The sequence below is a fragment of the Mus caroli genome, chromosome 18 (assembly GCF_900094665.2).
Source record: "Mus caroli chromosome 18, CAROLI_EIJ_v1.1, whole genome shotgun sequence".
Lineage (NCBI taxonomy): Eukaryota > Metazoa > Chordata > Mammalia > Rodentia > Muridae > Mus > Mus caroli.
Genome location: NC_034587.1, coordinates 46,790,182 through 46,806,845, shown reverse-complemented (window position 1 = coordinate 46,806,845; position 16,664 = coordinate 46,790,182). Strand labels below are relative to the sequence as shown.

Genomic DNA, 16,664 nt, shown 5'->3' with positions numbered 1-16,664 from the left:
ACACACACACACACACACACACACACACACACACACACACACACACGCACGCACGCCCGCGCGCGCGCGTCTCAGTCCTCCTCCCCCCACTCTCTCATAAATCTAAGGAAATGAAAGATCCTAGGATGAAAACTTTAAAGGACACTTTAGACAGACACTGAAGAAGACACTAGAAGAAAACACCTTCCATATTCATATATTGGAAGAATTAATCTTGTTAAATGGCAATCCCAGCAAAAGCTATTCAGGTTCAGTGGAATCCTATCTAAAATCTTAGCACTGTTCTTCACAGAAAGAATATTTTAATGTTTTTCAGAGAAAAATAAACTAAAAATTTCTACGGTGGGGTGGAAGAGTTGATTCAGTGGTTAGGAACATTTGTTGCTCTTCCAGAGGGCTCTAGCATTGACTCCTACCATTCACAGGACAGCTTAGAAGCATCTGTAAATCCAATCCCAGGGAATCTGATACAGTGACCGTACCCAAGTCAGATGACTCCTAACAACCCATAACTCCAGCTTCAGGGAGATCCAGTACCTCTGGCCTCCTAGGGCACCTGCACTCAAATGCATGCAATCCCTTCCTACATACACACAGAACTATAAATAAATGGGGCAAGCATAAAAATCAAGAATCAAACATAGGACTAAATGACAAAATTTCCTTATTAAATGTTTTTATTTTGTTAAAAATGATACTAAGTCTTTAGTGACTTATTTTCAGGACTGAATAAGCTATTTATATTGTATAGTAATTTGGTGAAGTAAGGTGAAAAAATTACTTTTACTTTCTATCTATTTGGAATTTGGAAGTTAAGTATCTTTATGGCAATATGGTCATCTGCACAAGAATTCAGATTTGGGGATTGGGCTCAGCAAGAAGAGACTTGCTGGGTTTGATCATCAGCACTGAAAAGAAAGAATCTTGTCTCCTTTAATAGGACATAATTAGAAAGACTGGTTATATTACCAAGTCTTTGACTGGAATGTCATACTTGAAAATTCAATACAATCAAATATAACTATATAGTATTAAGGTGGTTTTATGTGGCCAATAAAACAACTTGAAATGAAACTGGCCCACTACCATGTACATAGTTTATATAACTCTTAGATGGTTGTGTTACAGCTGAGTAAGGGTTGTGTATCGCTTCTGGAACTCAAGCTATTTAGAGATCTTGGGAAGAAAGGAACTGATGGCAAGTCCAAGGGTTGGTTCTTCAAAGTCTATGACAAGATTCTTCCTAACTGTCCAGCAAAGTTCTTTTTAAAACCCTGTATAACTATTATTATTCTTGTACCTATATAAACATTCAAGCCAAGGTCAAAGAAACTAGACCTATTTTAAAGAGTCTAATCATCCTTGGTAAAAATTGGGGTCAATGCTAAGCTGTAAGCTTTGTATGAAGACTACATTCTATAAAAACTCACGAACAAGAAGATTAGTGAGTTTCCTCTTCATCAGTAAATGTATGTATGCTAATAAGTACAACCCAACTCTAGGGAGACACAAGCTCCGGTCCTCAGGGCTCTTCAGTCCTCACCCTATATATATCTTCATCTGTGTTACTTTATAAAAACCTTTACAATAAAGTGTCAAATGTAATTAAAGTGTTTCATTGAGGTTTGCCAATTATTCTAGCAGATTAGTCAAACCAAAGGAAGGGGTTGGAAATATCCCCTTTAGTGCCAGATCTATAATGGAAGTAACAAGTGTGATTAGCATGTGAGGCAGAAGACAGGCTTGTGAACTGAGTTCCTGACTTGTAGCTTCCAAGTCTCACTGCAGGCAGAGAGTGTAATGAGTTGAACTGAATTACTAACATATTAAGTTTATCTTCAGAGTAGGGTAGCTGTCTAGAATAAGGGAAAAAATAATCACACAATTGCCATAAAAAGTGTTACTGAGAAAGTATAGAAAGAGTATGTATTTTCCCATTTAGAAATTTATTTTTGATTCATTTGCTTAAATAATAAGCACATATTCTTTAACTAAATCACCTCATGGAGAATATGTTCATGACAAAGAAGACATGCTGGGGAACAACTTAATAATTAGTTTAATTAGCTTTCCTTTCCCAAGTCTCTTATATGTCAGTTATGGAAATTCTCTCTATAGAGAAAATACCTCATAAAACAGTGGTGATTTTTTTTCTTACCTAATATTTATAAAATAAGTCAACTAATAGCATCCTAATAATAGTTGGTAATATCTTTATTTATATATATTTTTTAATTTTTAATATTTTTTATTACGTATTTTCCTTAATTACATTTCCAATGCTATCCCAAAAGTCCCCCATACCCCCCCCCTTCCCTACCCACCCATTCCCATTCTTTTGGCCCTGGCATTCCCCTGTACTGGGGCATATAAAGTTTGGAAGTCCAATGGGCCTCTCTTTCCACTGATGGCCGACTAGGCCATCTTTCCATACATATGCAGCTAGAGACAAGAGCTCCGGGGTACTGGTTAGTTCATCATGTAGTTCCCCCTATAGGGTTGCAGATCCCTTTAACTCCTTGGGTAATTTCTCTAGCTTCTCCATTGGGAGCCCTGTGATACATCCAATAGCTGACTGTGAGCATCCACTTCTGAACTTTATTAATGTTATTTTATTGTATAATTGTCTTTGAGAAAAGCTGATGAAAATTTTATATATTATTAATTTGGAAAGACATGAATATCTCTCAATATACTCCTTTAACTGTGAAGGGAATGACATACAAATCTTTTTAAAAACTATAATCATATGGTATGAGTATATTTCAAACAACAATTAATCAACACTTCCAATAAATTTATTATTTTTTGCTAAAACAAGAGAAACTTGTGATTTCTAGGGAAAAAAATGAAAAAAAAATATTTCCTACATAAAACTGTAAGACTTTAGTAATAACCCCTTTTGTAACTTCTATTAATGTACCGGATGAAAGAGAAGCTGACAAAATTAGTGTAACACAAACTTATCTATGAAAAATAAGGTAGGATAAAGGCTATCTTTCAATTGAAACTAAAAACTACCCATGAATTTGCTGAACAATCAATAAAATAAAATAAAGATGAGAGAATCAGCATTCATTGCTGTCAACTTACAGTAAGGAAGAGTTGGATGTGATGTCATTCTTCTAACGTTATTAATGGCCTTCTTAAGCATCTGGTAAAAGAAGAAATACTTTATAGTAACAGTAAAATAAAGGACTAGAAATGTAAGTTGTATAGCTAGGTATAGCTCAGTGGTAGAGCACTTCCTAATTAGGAGTTATACACAGAAACAGGACACACAGACAACAAGACATTCACACAGTTTCAACCTTCTAGTTAATCAATACCTCCAATACCCACTCCACCCCTTTTTTTGTCTAAAACAATCAATCAAAGAAAAAAACTTCAAGAATTTAGTCTTCTTTCTTGCCAACTGATTTTTTTTAAATAATTTTTTGAATTATTTAACTAGCCTGTCAAAAAAGCGTAAAATAACTATGTAAAATTGAGCGGAACTGCATGTAAGTTGACATTTGCATATTAGTTTACATCTGTACATCAATCTTGAGGTAAACTTTTTAGTTGCTTTCTTGGGATTTTAAATTGTTCAGCCCAAAGTTGCGGAGTAGGTTGGGTAGCAAGCAAGTAGGCCATCAGAACTGGTAAGTGATGGGAAAGCTTTATTCCAAAACAGGAGCTGCTTTTAACAAGTACTAGTACTGATCATTCAGTAACAAAATAGGACTAAGAAATGTTTTATTAATTTTCCAGAAAACAAAAACTTGATGAATATATCATTATTTCTTTAAACTTCACATCAAAGTCTCTTTACTTTGTTTGCGGGTGGGGACTGAGACTGAATTTTGTTGTATTGCCCAAGTTTACCTGTAACCTGCAACCCTCCTGCCTCAGACTCCTGAGTACTGGGATAATTACAGGTATGTTCACCATGACTACCAAAATCCTATGTTCTTAGTTAAAAATTTTTCTATAATTTGGTCACAAAAGTGACCAAATTATCACAAGAAAAGTAACAAAACACATATTAAAAGTTTTTCTGAAAGCATGTAATAGAAGATAAAGAAACCATTAGCTACTTTAAGATTCATAGAAAAAGAACCACCTTATTCTATTGGTATCTTTTTGAGAGAGGAATGGGGGTAATTTTTAATCAGAATGGCTTCCAATTAAAAAGCTATCAAGATGGTAATGCTCTACTGCTGAAGACAACACCTACACAACTCACTGAACACAGACATGTATAGAGCAAGGACCTACATAGAGCTTATACCCCTACTGACTAGTGTTTGTGGTACTTGAAGGTATTCTGTATGCTATCAGAGGAAAAAGATAAACAGCAACTCTACAAACCTTGCTATCTACAATAGTGACCTGCCTGCAGGATGTGTTGATGCAATAGTGGCACTAAGGTTTTGACAGTAACCAACTACTATCTGATTGGAATTAAGGCCCATTCCATGAGACAGAACCCATGCCTAATATTGCGAGACTAGATAGACCATAGACCTAGGGGAAAACCAAATTCCTTCCAAAGGAACAGCAAGAAAATGATTCCTAATGGTATCTTAGGGTTTCCATTGCTGTGAAGAGACACCATGACCAAGGCCAACTCTTATAAAACATTGGTATTTTCTGTCTTGTATATTTTGATTTTCTTTCTTTTTTTGAGATATATGAGGAAGCCGGGGGTGGGGGGTGGGGTTGGAGGGGAGGGGTGGAGAGGGAAGAGCACAAGGAATATGATCAAAATACACTGAATGCAATTAAAAAAAAAAAAGCAGTCCTAACATAGGCAGGAAAAATGCTTTGGTGTATAAACAACTCTTTCTGAATACTGACAGCATGACTGCAGTACTCTTATGTGAAGCACATCCATTGACAAGATAGCAAACCCTCCCAAAGCTTCTCTTTCAGAAGGCTTAGGAAATGGAAAACTAAACTGTGAACTGATAATTTCAACAACTACTCCATGCTATAAAGGTAATACGGTGAATAATTAAGATTAGAGGTACAGTGGATGGGGCAGATGTCTTCTTTATGAACTCCATGGAAATCTCTTGAGATCTGAAGTTGGAATGTGAGTGTTAATACAGAAGTAGGAGTATTTTTAAAAGAATGCAAGGCAAAGTCTTTGCAACAATGGATGAGTCTGAGGGACAGTAAGCCAGGATAAACAAAGCAAAGAGGGTAAAGGGTAGGCTAGAGCTAGGACTAGAGGCAGGCAAAGGTTTTGGAGGACAGGTTAAGTTATACTGGGAAATATAGAATTCTCAAGGTGTGGCAATCTCAAATAATATTTTAGAAACATCTGCTGCTTTATAAAATAGTGGGAGCAAGAGGTTGCAGCAAGCAAGTAGTTACAAGAGAAACTGTACTGTTTTATCCAAGGCTCACATTGAAAAAAAATCAGTTTCTCTATGAAATAAGACATGACTAAAGCTCACAAATTTTAAGATTTTTAAATTATATACTAACCAAATTACTATATTTTAAAATTACTGATTTCTAGAGCTAAAGAGAAGGCTCAGTGGTTAATAGCACTGGTTGCTCTTCCAAACGTCCTGGGTTCAATCCTCAGCACCCACGTGGTAGCTCACAGATGTCGGTAACTCCAGTTCCAGAGGATCTGAGACCTTCACGAATGCACATTCAATGAAATATAAAAAAAAAATCACTAATACAAAAAACAAATCACTAATTTCTAATTACAAATTCAATTTAATTCTTAAAAACCAGACACTTGAAAACATTGAACTTGACCTTTGAACCAAGCTTTAGCTGATTAATGAGTCAACAGGAATCTATGACAGCTACAACAAGTGAAAAGAAGCACAGTCCGGCTGTATTAGTTATCAGGGGAAAGATTACAAAAGACTACAACTTTATAATCACAAAATTACAAAACATTAAAAAGGGTTAGTAATGATGACTGAGTCTTCACTTGAACAATTATCTTTATCAATTAGCTAAAAAACATCAGCTGACTGGTAAAGAAAACAGTATGTTCTATAGGACTTAGGGTTTTAAAAACAAAACAAATAAAACAAAGCAAAAAACCAATAGTTCTTAACACCTAGAAATTATTAAAAGAATGAGGGGGAATATTTGCTTGTAGGTATTTTTTTTTTTAAAGATTTATTTATTTATTGTATGTAAGGACACTGTAGCTGTCTTCAGACACACCAGAAGAGGGTGTCAGATCTCATTACAGGTGGTTGTGAGCCACCATGTAGTTGCTGGGATTTGAACTCGGGACCTTCGGAAGAGCAGTCAGTGCTCTTACCTGTTGAGCCATCTCGCCAGCCCAGGTATTAATTTTTATAGCCTAATCAATTAATAAAAGAAAATCTTAAGGAAAAATAAATATAGATAACTACTTAGGCAATCAGTGCTCAAATACATGCTGTACCACTACCAACATATTTAGTTCAATTTTGAAAAACTGAAATTTTTTCCCAGAAGGAACAATATGTCTCAGCATTACAAAATGCCATACCTAAAATAGATAGTGTTTAACTGATATCTACTAAAGGTTATTATCTAGAACAGGGTTAAGTACAGCTTTTGAAAAAAGCTGGATAAATACCTTGGACTTTGTGAGCACAGCATGTCTGTTGAGACAGTAAGTTCTATTACTACAGTATGAAAGCAGGACCCACAAATATTAAAAAAAAAAATGACCACAGCTGAGTTTCTATAAAACTTTATCAACAGATATCAAAACTTCATGTAATTTTCATGTGATACAAAACATTGAATTTTTTTTTTTTTCCCCACATAGGGAAAAACTTAGGGCTGGGGCTGGAACTCAAGAATAGAAACCTTGTCTGACACACATGAGGACTTGGGCTTAACTTTAACACTGGAAAAAGAAAAACAATACAAAACAAAACAACTTAAACCACACTCTTATTATAGTAGCTTCTATATAGTACGTGGTTTACGTATGGCCTATAACTTGATCTGGACCAGTAAGCTTCAAATAATCATTAACTAAAATGTAGCTCTTTCATTTTTAAAGTATATTTTAAAAACTATAAGTTTCATTTTTAAGTATATTTTATTTATTTTTGAGTTAGGGTCTTTCTCTCTAACCCTGGCTGTCCAAGAACTTGCTATGTATGTTAAGTTAGCTTCCCAGAGATTTGTCTGCCTCTGTCTCCAAAGTGCTGAAATTAGAAGGTGTATGCTACCACGCTGGGCCAAAATATATTTACAATTTTTCTGTAATCCTTCAAATGAAAGCATTATCCTTAATTACAAAAATACACAATTCTAGCATATAAGACTTAAATAAAACTTTAAAAGCCCCCCTTTAGGCATGAACCTAGAGGGGAAGGCTAAAGGCAAACCTAAGGATCTTGAAGCTTACCACGGATGCTCCTCTGCCCGTCTGTGTACTGCCAAGCCACGGCATGTTGATTGGAGTGCCAGGGTTGCTGTGTGTGTATGGAGTTGAACCCTGGACAGCTGATAAATCATCACGAGCATGTATAACCAAGAAGTCTTCTGATCTACAAAGGAATATCAACTAGAATGAAAAGACCGTCAGTTCTTTTTTTAAAGATGAAAATTTAAAGACTTTGTATTTCCTTTCAGAGTTCGTTTTCCATCTTTATTACTCTTTCTCAACTTTAATTTTCCCTTTAAGAACCTACTGTGACCCCTTACCCACTCCTTAGCAAAGCAGTGCCTACTCAGCCTACAACTAAGAGTGCTACTTTGAGACCTTATGTGCTGCATCAAGAGGGCACTTATTCCTGCCTCTTAAGGAATCTTTTCAAAGTTACAATCCAAAGAATATAGTCCCCGATATTATATGACTGAATTAAAAAACAAAGCATAGGAATACCCTTTGGTTTCTGTTTCTGTATCATCATCCACCCAAGTATAGATCTGTGTGGCCAGAATTGCAGAAACATCCAGTTCTTGTACATCATGGCTGGAGGCAATCGCTATGCAATTTCTATTTGCCTGAAAAATAAATCACGTTAGCTTTTTACATTACAAAGGTATAAGGGCTATGTCTGAAGAAAGTCTCTAAAATCATGAAGAAAAGTATTCTTACCAATTAATATTTAAATTAACTTTAATAATTAAATTTTTAGCAAAATAATCATAAGTGTGAACCGAATAGATATATATGACTGTTTTAGAAAGTCTAGTAAATCTAACAAAAAGCTAAGTAGAAATCGAAATGGGTGTACCACTTCAATTTCTCTCTCTTCTTTTACCTTCTAGATGACTTTGTTCTTAACATTTATACAACTAAAAATGCACACAAGTCCACTGCAGTAGCTCACACCTGTGGCAGCTGCATGAGAAAACAGCTGGGTCTCTGAACGCAGTGACCATCTCCAGTAATACAGCTCACTGGAAGTTCAGCTACTATCTGTCCTGCTTATGTCACTCTGCAGGAGCTGGCAGGAAACAAGTCACTGGTAGCTCAAGGAATCAGTGTGAAAAGATTCATCTTGTAGTGGCTGCTTATGCTGCTAACTATCTGTCCCTAGTCAGAGAAACTGGACTCTTATGCTATCAAACAGCATCCAATAAACTAAAAATTAACTTATTAGCTTGAATATGATAAAATCTCATACCATTCACAGCTTTCAATACAGACAACATCCAATGAAAGAAATGGAGAAATTTCAATCTTAATGCCATTTTAAAAACATGGTATGTGGGGGCTGGAGAGAAGGCTCAGAGGTTAAGAACACTAGGCGTTCTTCCAGAGATCCTAAGTTCAATTGCCAGCAAACACATGGTGGCTCTCAACCATCTATAATGAGATCCGGTGCTCTCTTTTGATGCAGGCAGAACTTATAGATAATAAAATCTATAAATTTGGAAGAATGTAAAACTACAATATCAAATGTAGAGAAATTATGTAATTATGCGTATACAAGTTAGCACAGAGTTTCTATCCCTGATGACTATTCACTCCTAGTCACTCATGCTGTTTTTGGACAAGGTTTCTTAGTAGCCTTGGCTGTCCTTAAACTCAGACTGGCTTTAAGAAGCCATCATAGGGTGAGGACAGTAACACACACAGAGATATTACAACTTGAGAAATATCTAAGGAGTTAACTGTACTTCTGCCTGATTTAAAAGTCCATGGTGAAGGATGTTTATGAAAGAGGTGAGATGAAGGATACAGGGAATATAAGAACAGAATGGCTAAAAAAAACTGGTTAGAGAAAATTATGAAGACAAGTGCAGACTATAAAGATGAACAATCTATTGGTAAAAGGATTTCTGGGTAACTTTTACAAGACATATATCCATATAACATTTTTTGATAGCATGCTTGTAGTCCAGATACTCAGAGGCTGAAGCAGGAGTCTCACATAAAGCAAGGATTTCCAAGAATGGCCTGGCTGGATAATATTGGAAAATTAAAAATAAATATGTGCATACACATTATCTTAAGTATCCTTTAGGTACACATGAAAAAATCATAATCTTACCCTTTTAAATGAAAAGAAAAAAAAAACCAACAATGAGACATTAGAAACTGTGCTGTATGGCAATTTAGGGAAATTCAAGTGGGACCTGATTTAGACAAACTTCACCTCGGACTGTTATAAGTAAGACTGAGCTCTTCTCCAGGAGCTTTCAAATCTCTCTAAGGAAGATCTTAAGCAGACAAATAACAACTACTGAGAAAACAAACATTTTTTACAGAAATACACCAAAGAAGGAGGTCTTCTAATGCATGAGTTTAAGTCCTAGAAATATATACAATATGCTCATATAAGGCCCTAGAAAGCCTTTTTTGGATTAACTAATGTATTATCTTGCATATATTTTTAAAGTTATTGGTTGATATTCAAATACCTAATACTACTCTCTGTGTGGCAATAAAATAGTTTATTTTATTTCCCAATAACAAAACTACATTAGTAAATTATATAATAGTTTTACTAAAGACAAATCTTACTGAGATAATAATTTAAGGAATGGGAAGTAGATTTGGAAGTAGAACACTATCATTAAGTGAACTGGTAAGATGTTCTCCAATAAGAAACAGTTACGCAGGGCGTGGTGGCGCATGCCTTTAATCCCAGCACTTGGGAGGCAGAGGCAGGCGAATTTCTGAGTTCGAGGCCAGCCTGGTCTACAGAGTGTGTTCCAGGACAGCCAAGGCTACACAGAGAAACCCTGTCTCGAACAACAACAACAACAACAACAAACAACAAACAACAACAACAACAGAAATAGTTACAAGTCATAGAAAAGACAACTATCTATTTACTTACCCTATTAACAGCAAAGGCAGTAATGATATCAGATTCCTTATGAATAATTCTTGCTTTACCTCCAGGATATCCCAGATCTGCCTCTATCTAAATAGAAGAAAGTATAATATTACAGTTGCTATTTTATTCATAAGACAAATGTATATATGCAAATTAGTTCTTTCATAAATTATTTAAACAAACTTTTTAAATACATCAATACCAAAGGTACTACTGTACAGGTTAATTATCCCAGAAAAGAATTTGGTGAGGGGAATTTCTTTAAGCTTGTTTTCATATATAAAAAGACAGCTGATAAAACATATAGCTTCTTGAGCTGTTTCTTTTAAGAACACTAAACTAACTTTAAAGGATAAAGACATTTTAATAATTGAAGTAAAGATTTTCTAAGTTTTTAAGTAGTGTAATTATTTAATAATACATATAAGCACTGCAAGGAAGGCCAGGTGGTAATCAGTCCAGCTTTACAGACCACAAAGGTTCACTGTAGGTATTTTTAGCATTTTGTTTCTCCCTTTAAACTACTTACTACAAAGTCCAAAGGCCATTCATAGTTCTTAGACTAACAAGTGTTGTGATCTTACCAGTTAGTTGTAGGGTACTGACTTCTGATCTAAAATAACCCTGCAGAGAAACTGGAGTTCAGGAAGAATGGTAGCTCATTCAAGTCAGTGACTCATTTGAGTAGCTGAGTAAACCCAAGTGAGTCTACATGAGGATAAATACTTGGCATTCTGCATATCCATGTATATATGTATAACATTTTTGAGTTAAGAAGTGAATATTGTAACATCAGCATTACCAAAATAGGCAGTTGGAAAGTTCAGACAATTAAAAGAAACATTGCTTGATATATTACTTTTTAGAACACCCTTACCTTTAATCTTCTTAAATAGGTTAATAAGAAATGTTTTAAATCTCATTATGAAATGCAGAAATCATTATTTTGAAATTAGCATACAACAAAGAAAGTTTAAACGTCTATTCATTGATTTTAAAAAATTATTTTAAAAATGGCCCCCAAAATGACTGTTTAATTGAAAGGTGCAGAGACTTATGCAACAACTAAGCCTACATATTCTTACTTATAGTTCCTGAATATATAAATGTCAAATAGAGTCTATCTAAAATATAACTAGCTTACAAACATAATTTCAGTGTTTGATAAACATTCTGGATTGAGGGTCTACTTCTATAATAAGGCAGGTATTAGTTCTGACCCATTTCTATATTTTTTAAAATAAAAACTGGAATTATTCATTTATCTGTTTGGTATCTAAAGTACACACAAGGCCGCTCCACTGGTTTTGGGTTATCAACAAAGTACACCAAGAGACCACTGCTGGGTTTAAAGAATTGAAGGTATTAGAAGAGACATGACATTTTCAGAGAATAGCGGGTCTGCTGGTAACAGAGAGTAGGAACAAGCTTGTTCAAGGGGAGAGCTCTCTCCAACTTTACCACGGAAAGAAAGCAGGCACAAATGAATTTCAGAACAGCTTTCTTAATATGGGCATATATTCTTATCTTCTTACCTGAAACAATGTTTCTCAACAGCATGATGTTAAGATGGCCTGCCTGAGATTCAATTGGGGTGATATTTTAAATATGGAGGTTCTGAACACCATGTCAAATACATGATTAAATTCCATAAGGGTGAGCAAAGGAATGGAGCCTAGCTTCTCAAGAGCTTCAGGTAAATTTTATTTAAGAATGACTATACAAGTAGGATTTAAGATCTAGAAAACAGGCAGGTTCAGTTGATGGAAAAGCTTTAAACACTACAATACAAATCCAGTTGTCACAATAATGTTTAGAGGCCATCAAATTATTTTGGATAATCTGTTAGGACCTGAAACAAAGGATGTGAGAATGGCTGTCAGAAAACAGGGTAGGAAGCTGTTATGGCTGAAGAGAGAACTGGGGAAGACTGGATCAGGAGACCAAGTGGTAAATGGTTACAAGGAGATAAACTGTGCAAATGGGTTGTATTCTTTTAGCACGATTAAAGAAAGGCTGATTCTAGTTTTCAAGCCTAAAAATGAGTACATGAAGGAACCATTTACACTGAAGGACAAGTGAAAGAGCAGCTAGGGTGAGGAGGAATGTAGCCATTTGGAATGATTTGGAGCTAGTGTGATTTAAATGGTACCAGCACAAAGATAATACTGTAAGATCAATCAAATATAAGATCAATCACAAAGAAAAATAAAAACAGTACTAGGTATTGTCAAGGAAAGATACAGGTGAGGCCAGGTTAGAAGCTGTCAGTAACCCGGCTAACACAGCAACTCTGATGTTATAGAAATTAAGTGAGGCAACCATGTTAGGAAACTGTCAGGGATCAGTAGTAATAAAGGATATTGAAGAGCTGAAATGAGAGAAACTGGCAATGAATTTACAATTTTTCAAAGCCAAATTATGACAAGGGCAACCTCAGTCAAATGGGCTAGCGATAATAGCTAACCACATTAGGTTTTGACATCTAGTGAGGAGAGGGAATCAGAGGGGCATTAAAAGGAACTGATATTTTGTTTGTTAAAACAGACCATTTTCTCATGATGTTTGCAATATGAAAATGAGGAAATGGCAAGTTCATGCAAGAGCAAGTGCTTAATAGAAATTAAATCTACAATAAACTATAACAATTAGTAAAATTTAACAACCGACTATGCCATATGTTAGAATGAAAGGTAAATGAGATCTTAAACACTGCTAGTAAAAGTGTAAAACGGTATAATCACGGAAGGACTTGGGACAATCTCCTAAAGAGTTAAACATATACTAAGTGTGCAGGTACACTTCAGTGATAGACTACTTGGCTAGTACATGAGAGACTATTGCAACAATATCTAGTACTGCAAAAAATCTATACCTACCATGTAAATCAGCTACCTACTCCTAGGCATTCATACAAGAGAAATAAAGTCTATATATAAAGACCCTAATGCATGAAGTTTAAGGCAGCCTTATTTGAAATTGCTCCACAATACAATCAAATCATTAGGTAAAAAGATGAACAGATTATAATCCAGTCATCCAATAGAATACGTATCAACAACAGTAAGTAATAAACTACTGAAACACATGACATAGAGGAATCTCAATGATTATGCTAAATAAAAGACACAGACCAAAAAAAATAAAAATAAAAGTTAAGCATGGTGGCTTATGCCTGCAATCCTTAGCACCTGAGAGGTTGAGGCAGACAGACTGCCCTGAGTATGAGGCCACCAGGGGCTACATAGTGAGCTCCTGGCCAGCACAAATTCTCTATTAAATAGAATAGCAAAAATAAAATAAAATGACATACGACTTCCTGAAAATGAAAATTAACTTATACATTTGTGGCTACTTGGGGAAGAAAATGACAGATAAGAAGGGAAGAAAAAAGAAGGATTAAAAAAGGTTGATGAGGGTTGATGTATATACCCATTATCTTCATAGTGGTGATGATTAAACTGAGCAAGCTACGTACTTTAAATATGTGCAGTTATTTAAGTTTACAAAATGATTTTTTTTTTTTACTTTTTAAAGACAGCATATGGAGTTCCCTTATAACATTTTCTCGCATGTGCTAGTATACTTTGTTCTAATTCATCTTCCTCTCCGACTACCCTTTGCCCTCCCGCTCCTCTTGTTGGTTTCTTTCCTCTACATTCCACAGATAACTCCCATTAGTCTTTTTTATCTAGCTATTTCTTTAAATTGAAGCATTTCCTCCTAGACAAAATGAGATTCTTAAGATTTTCAAGAAACTAACAAAACTTAGACGACGTAGGAAAGCTCATGATATATTCAAGGCCCAAGAAACTTGAAGTTACAAGAAAGTTCACAAGGACCTCTTTAGAGTTTTAAGAGCAGTAAAGAATTCCTAGGCCAAAGAAGGCTGTCTGTGAGGATAGCAAATTGGGCAGGAGCTGCAGAGATACATGCTTTGTGGGTATCACTCATTTGAGGTCCCCTTTTCAATGACGTAACTGCTTCAAAGTCACATATGCTCTTGCAAGTGACCTCAATAAACTCAGTTTTGCCAATGCAGACTGAGCGGACCTATTTTTCTGGTCTGTCATGGTATCCTTTCTGAGGGGAAAACAAGGTTTATTCAGTTACATAAACACCATTTGTGTCCTCTTTTCTCATTTAAGATGTTTGCCTCTTCTCTCATAGTCCCCATTCTTTCATGACCTACACACACACACACACACAGAGGTTCATATAAAGAAATATTTGCCTGAGTCACGCTTATTTCACTTAAAATAATGATTTCTAGTTCCATCCATTTTCTTGCAAGTGTCATAATTTCATTTTCCCTTAAGGATGAATACTATTTCATTGTGTACATGTACAACATTAACTATAGACAAACCTAGGCTGGCTCTATTTCCTACCTATTGTGAATAGTGCGGAAATAAACAAGGATGTGTTAATATCTCTGTGGTATGTTGACTTAAGAGTCCTTGGGGAGTACCCAGAAGTGAAATGTCTGGGTAGGTGAATCCTATTTTTAGTTTTCCGGGGAGCCTCCATATTATTTCCATAGTGGATGTGCAGGTTTATACTCCGATCAGCCATGTGTAGGGCTCCTCTTTGCCCACACTTTGAGTTAAAATCAAAGAGTCATACCTGAATGTTGTGGCCACAGAAAATAATCTAGGAGTTATTTATGATTGTACAAGTTCTTATCTGCTCTGCTTTAATTTCAAGAATGTAGGTACTTAAAATGCATAAGGCATTTGTGTTATATGCTATTCTTCAGAGTAAAATAAAGACTATACAATAGTAATTGCTATATTTTTCAAGTAAGAGAGAAGTTTGACTTTCAAAGGTGATACTTGCAAACACAGAACAATGGTACTGAACTTTATACCTCTTGATGTAATTACATTTCCTAAAAACTTCAGAGGTATTTATTCAGAAAAATTTGTAGCCAACACAGGGAACATTCAACTCCCTTTAAAACTGCATTCTTTTAATTAACAAAAGAGAGCCAATTTTTATGATTGCAACATTTAATTTGGTAAGATTAAACAGTAAGTTGAGGAGATGAATCTCATTCCACTGGAAACCAAGTCCAGTTGAAAACCAAAATGCAAATCTCTTTTTGTTCTGGTTAAGAATGCAATTTTTAATTTCAGTTGAATGACATTAATGTACCTTATTGATGTTTGGCTCCTCCATCATAGAATTTTTGATGGTTTCACTGCTGTCCTCTAATGACTTCATTAAGAAAGAATAATCACATGTCAAAGAGTAAAGATGAGTTGTAACATGCACAACACTGAGGTATAAACTTATATTTGTAACCAAATTACTAAAAAAGAATATGGGAATAATATCTTCTTAAATTTCATATATTAAAAAAATATATGCTGGAGAATATATGGTTAGAGAGTAAGAAATCTTAAAGGCTCAAAATTCCTTATCTACCACTATAAATTTTATTTCACTGCACATTTTTTTTAACTCATTTGTTTTATAATGATGAGATTAAAACATTTTATCTAAGGTACTTTATATGTGTAAATTCAGAGCTTCTGATGTCAACTAAAAATCAAAGTCAATCTATTGTCTTAAACACTTCTGTCTTATTTCCATGACATATAATTCCTCTAGAAATTATCCTTAAGTAGAAAATCCCAATCTCTATCTTTCCAATCCTCCTATGCATGTTGGCAGGAATAGTTGGTAGCTTGCTTGGAGGCATATCTTCACACAAAGGTGACATTAGACTGGTCCAAGAAAAAGCTTAGTCAGGACTTCTAAGTTTTCAAAAAATACAACTGATAAAGAACAAAGATGTTAACTGTTGAATCCAACTTTTGTTGGGTATGGCTTTAATAGCCTACCTACCTCAAACCATGTGTAATTAACTTCCAAATAAATACAACCACTTTGGGAGAAATTTTAGTTAAAAACTAAAAGAATGTCCAATAAACTACATTATACTGAAAAGAAAAGCTCTGAGATACATAAGAATTTTAAGATATGATAAAGAAATGAAGTTAGATAAAGAAATGGTAAATTTTCATTTTCAATCACATAAAGAAAGAAAAAAATAGCATCAAAATGCAGACCATGGCATTTATCAGTCTTCTGAGTAACTAAATTCACCATGGCTTTAATGATCATTTTAATATAAATAATACATAACAGGCAATTTTATGAATACCAAAAACAGGCAACCCAAATGCTAGCAAAGATTATTTTCTATCAACTCTATAAATTTAAGACTTTATTTAACTCTATCCAAGCTATGTTTTTATTGGTTTTTTTTTTTCACATTCCTTTATTAAAATCTCTTTAGGAGTATCACAATCAGCAGTAAAACTACAAGGGAATAACAAATTCTTACGGCTAAGTCCAGGATGGCAAGTGAGTAGGAATTCTACATCCTAT

The 16,664-nt window shown here is 34.9% G+C and overlaps 1 protein-coding gene across 4 annotated transcripts in view; it reads right to left on the bottom strand.

Annotated features, from left to right (window-relative positions):
- The window catches only part of Dmxl1 (Dmx like 1), a 129,757-nt gene that overhangs the window by 20,822 nt on the left and 92,271 nt on the right, over nt 1-16,664 (bottom strand). For 2 of the 4 annotated variants that reach the window (XM_029471979.1, XM_021150434.2), the window contains 5 exons: nt 15,423-15,485; nt 10,266-10,352; nt 7,856-7,977; nt 7,376-7,517; nt 3,094-3,154 (listed from right to left, as the gene is read on the bottom strand). In XM_029471979.1, the coding sequence (XP_029327839.1) occupies nt 3,094-3,154; nt 7,376-7,517; nt 7,856-7,977; nt 10,266-10,352; nt 15,423-15,485 (475 nt within the window). The remainder of the gene's footprint in view (nt 1-3,093; nt 3,155-7,375; nt 7,518-7,855; nt 7,978-10,265; nt 10,353-15,422; nt 15,486-16,664) is intronic. The other 2 variants (XM_029471981.1, XM_021150435.2) reach the window with 1 other exon arrangement.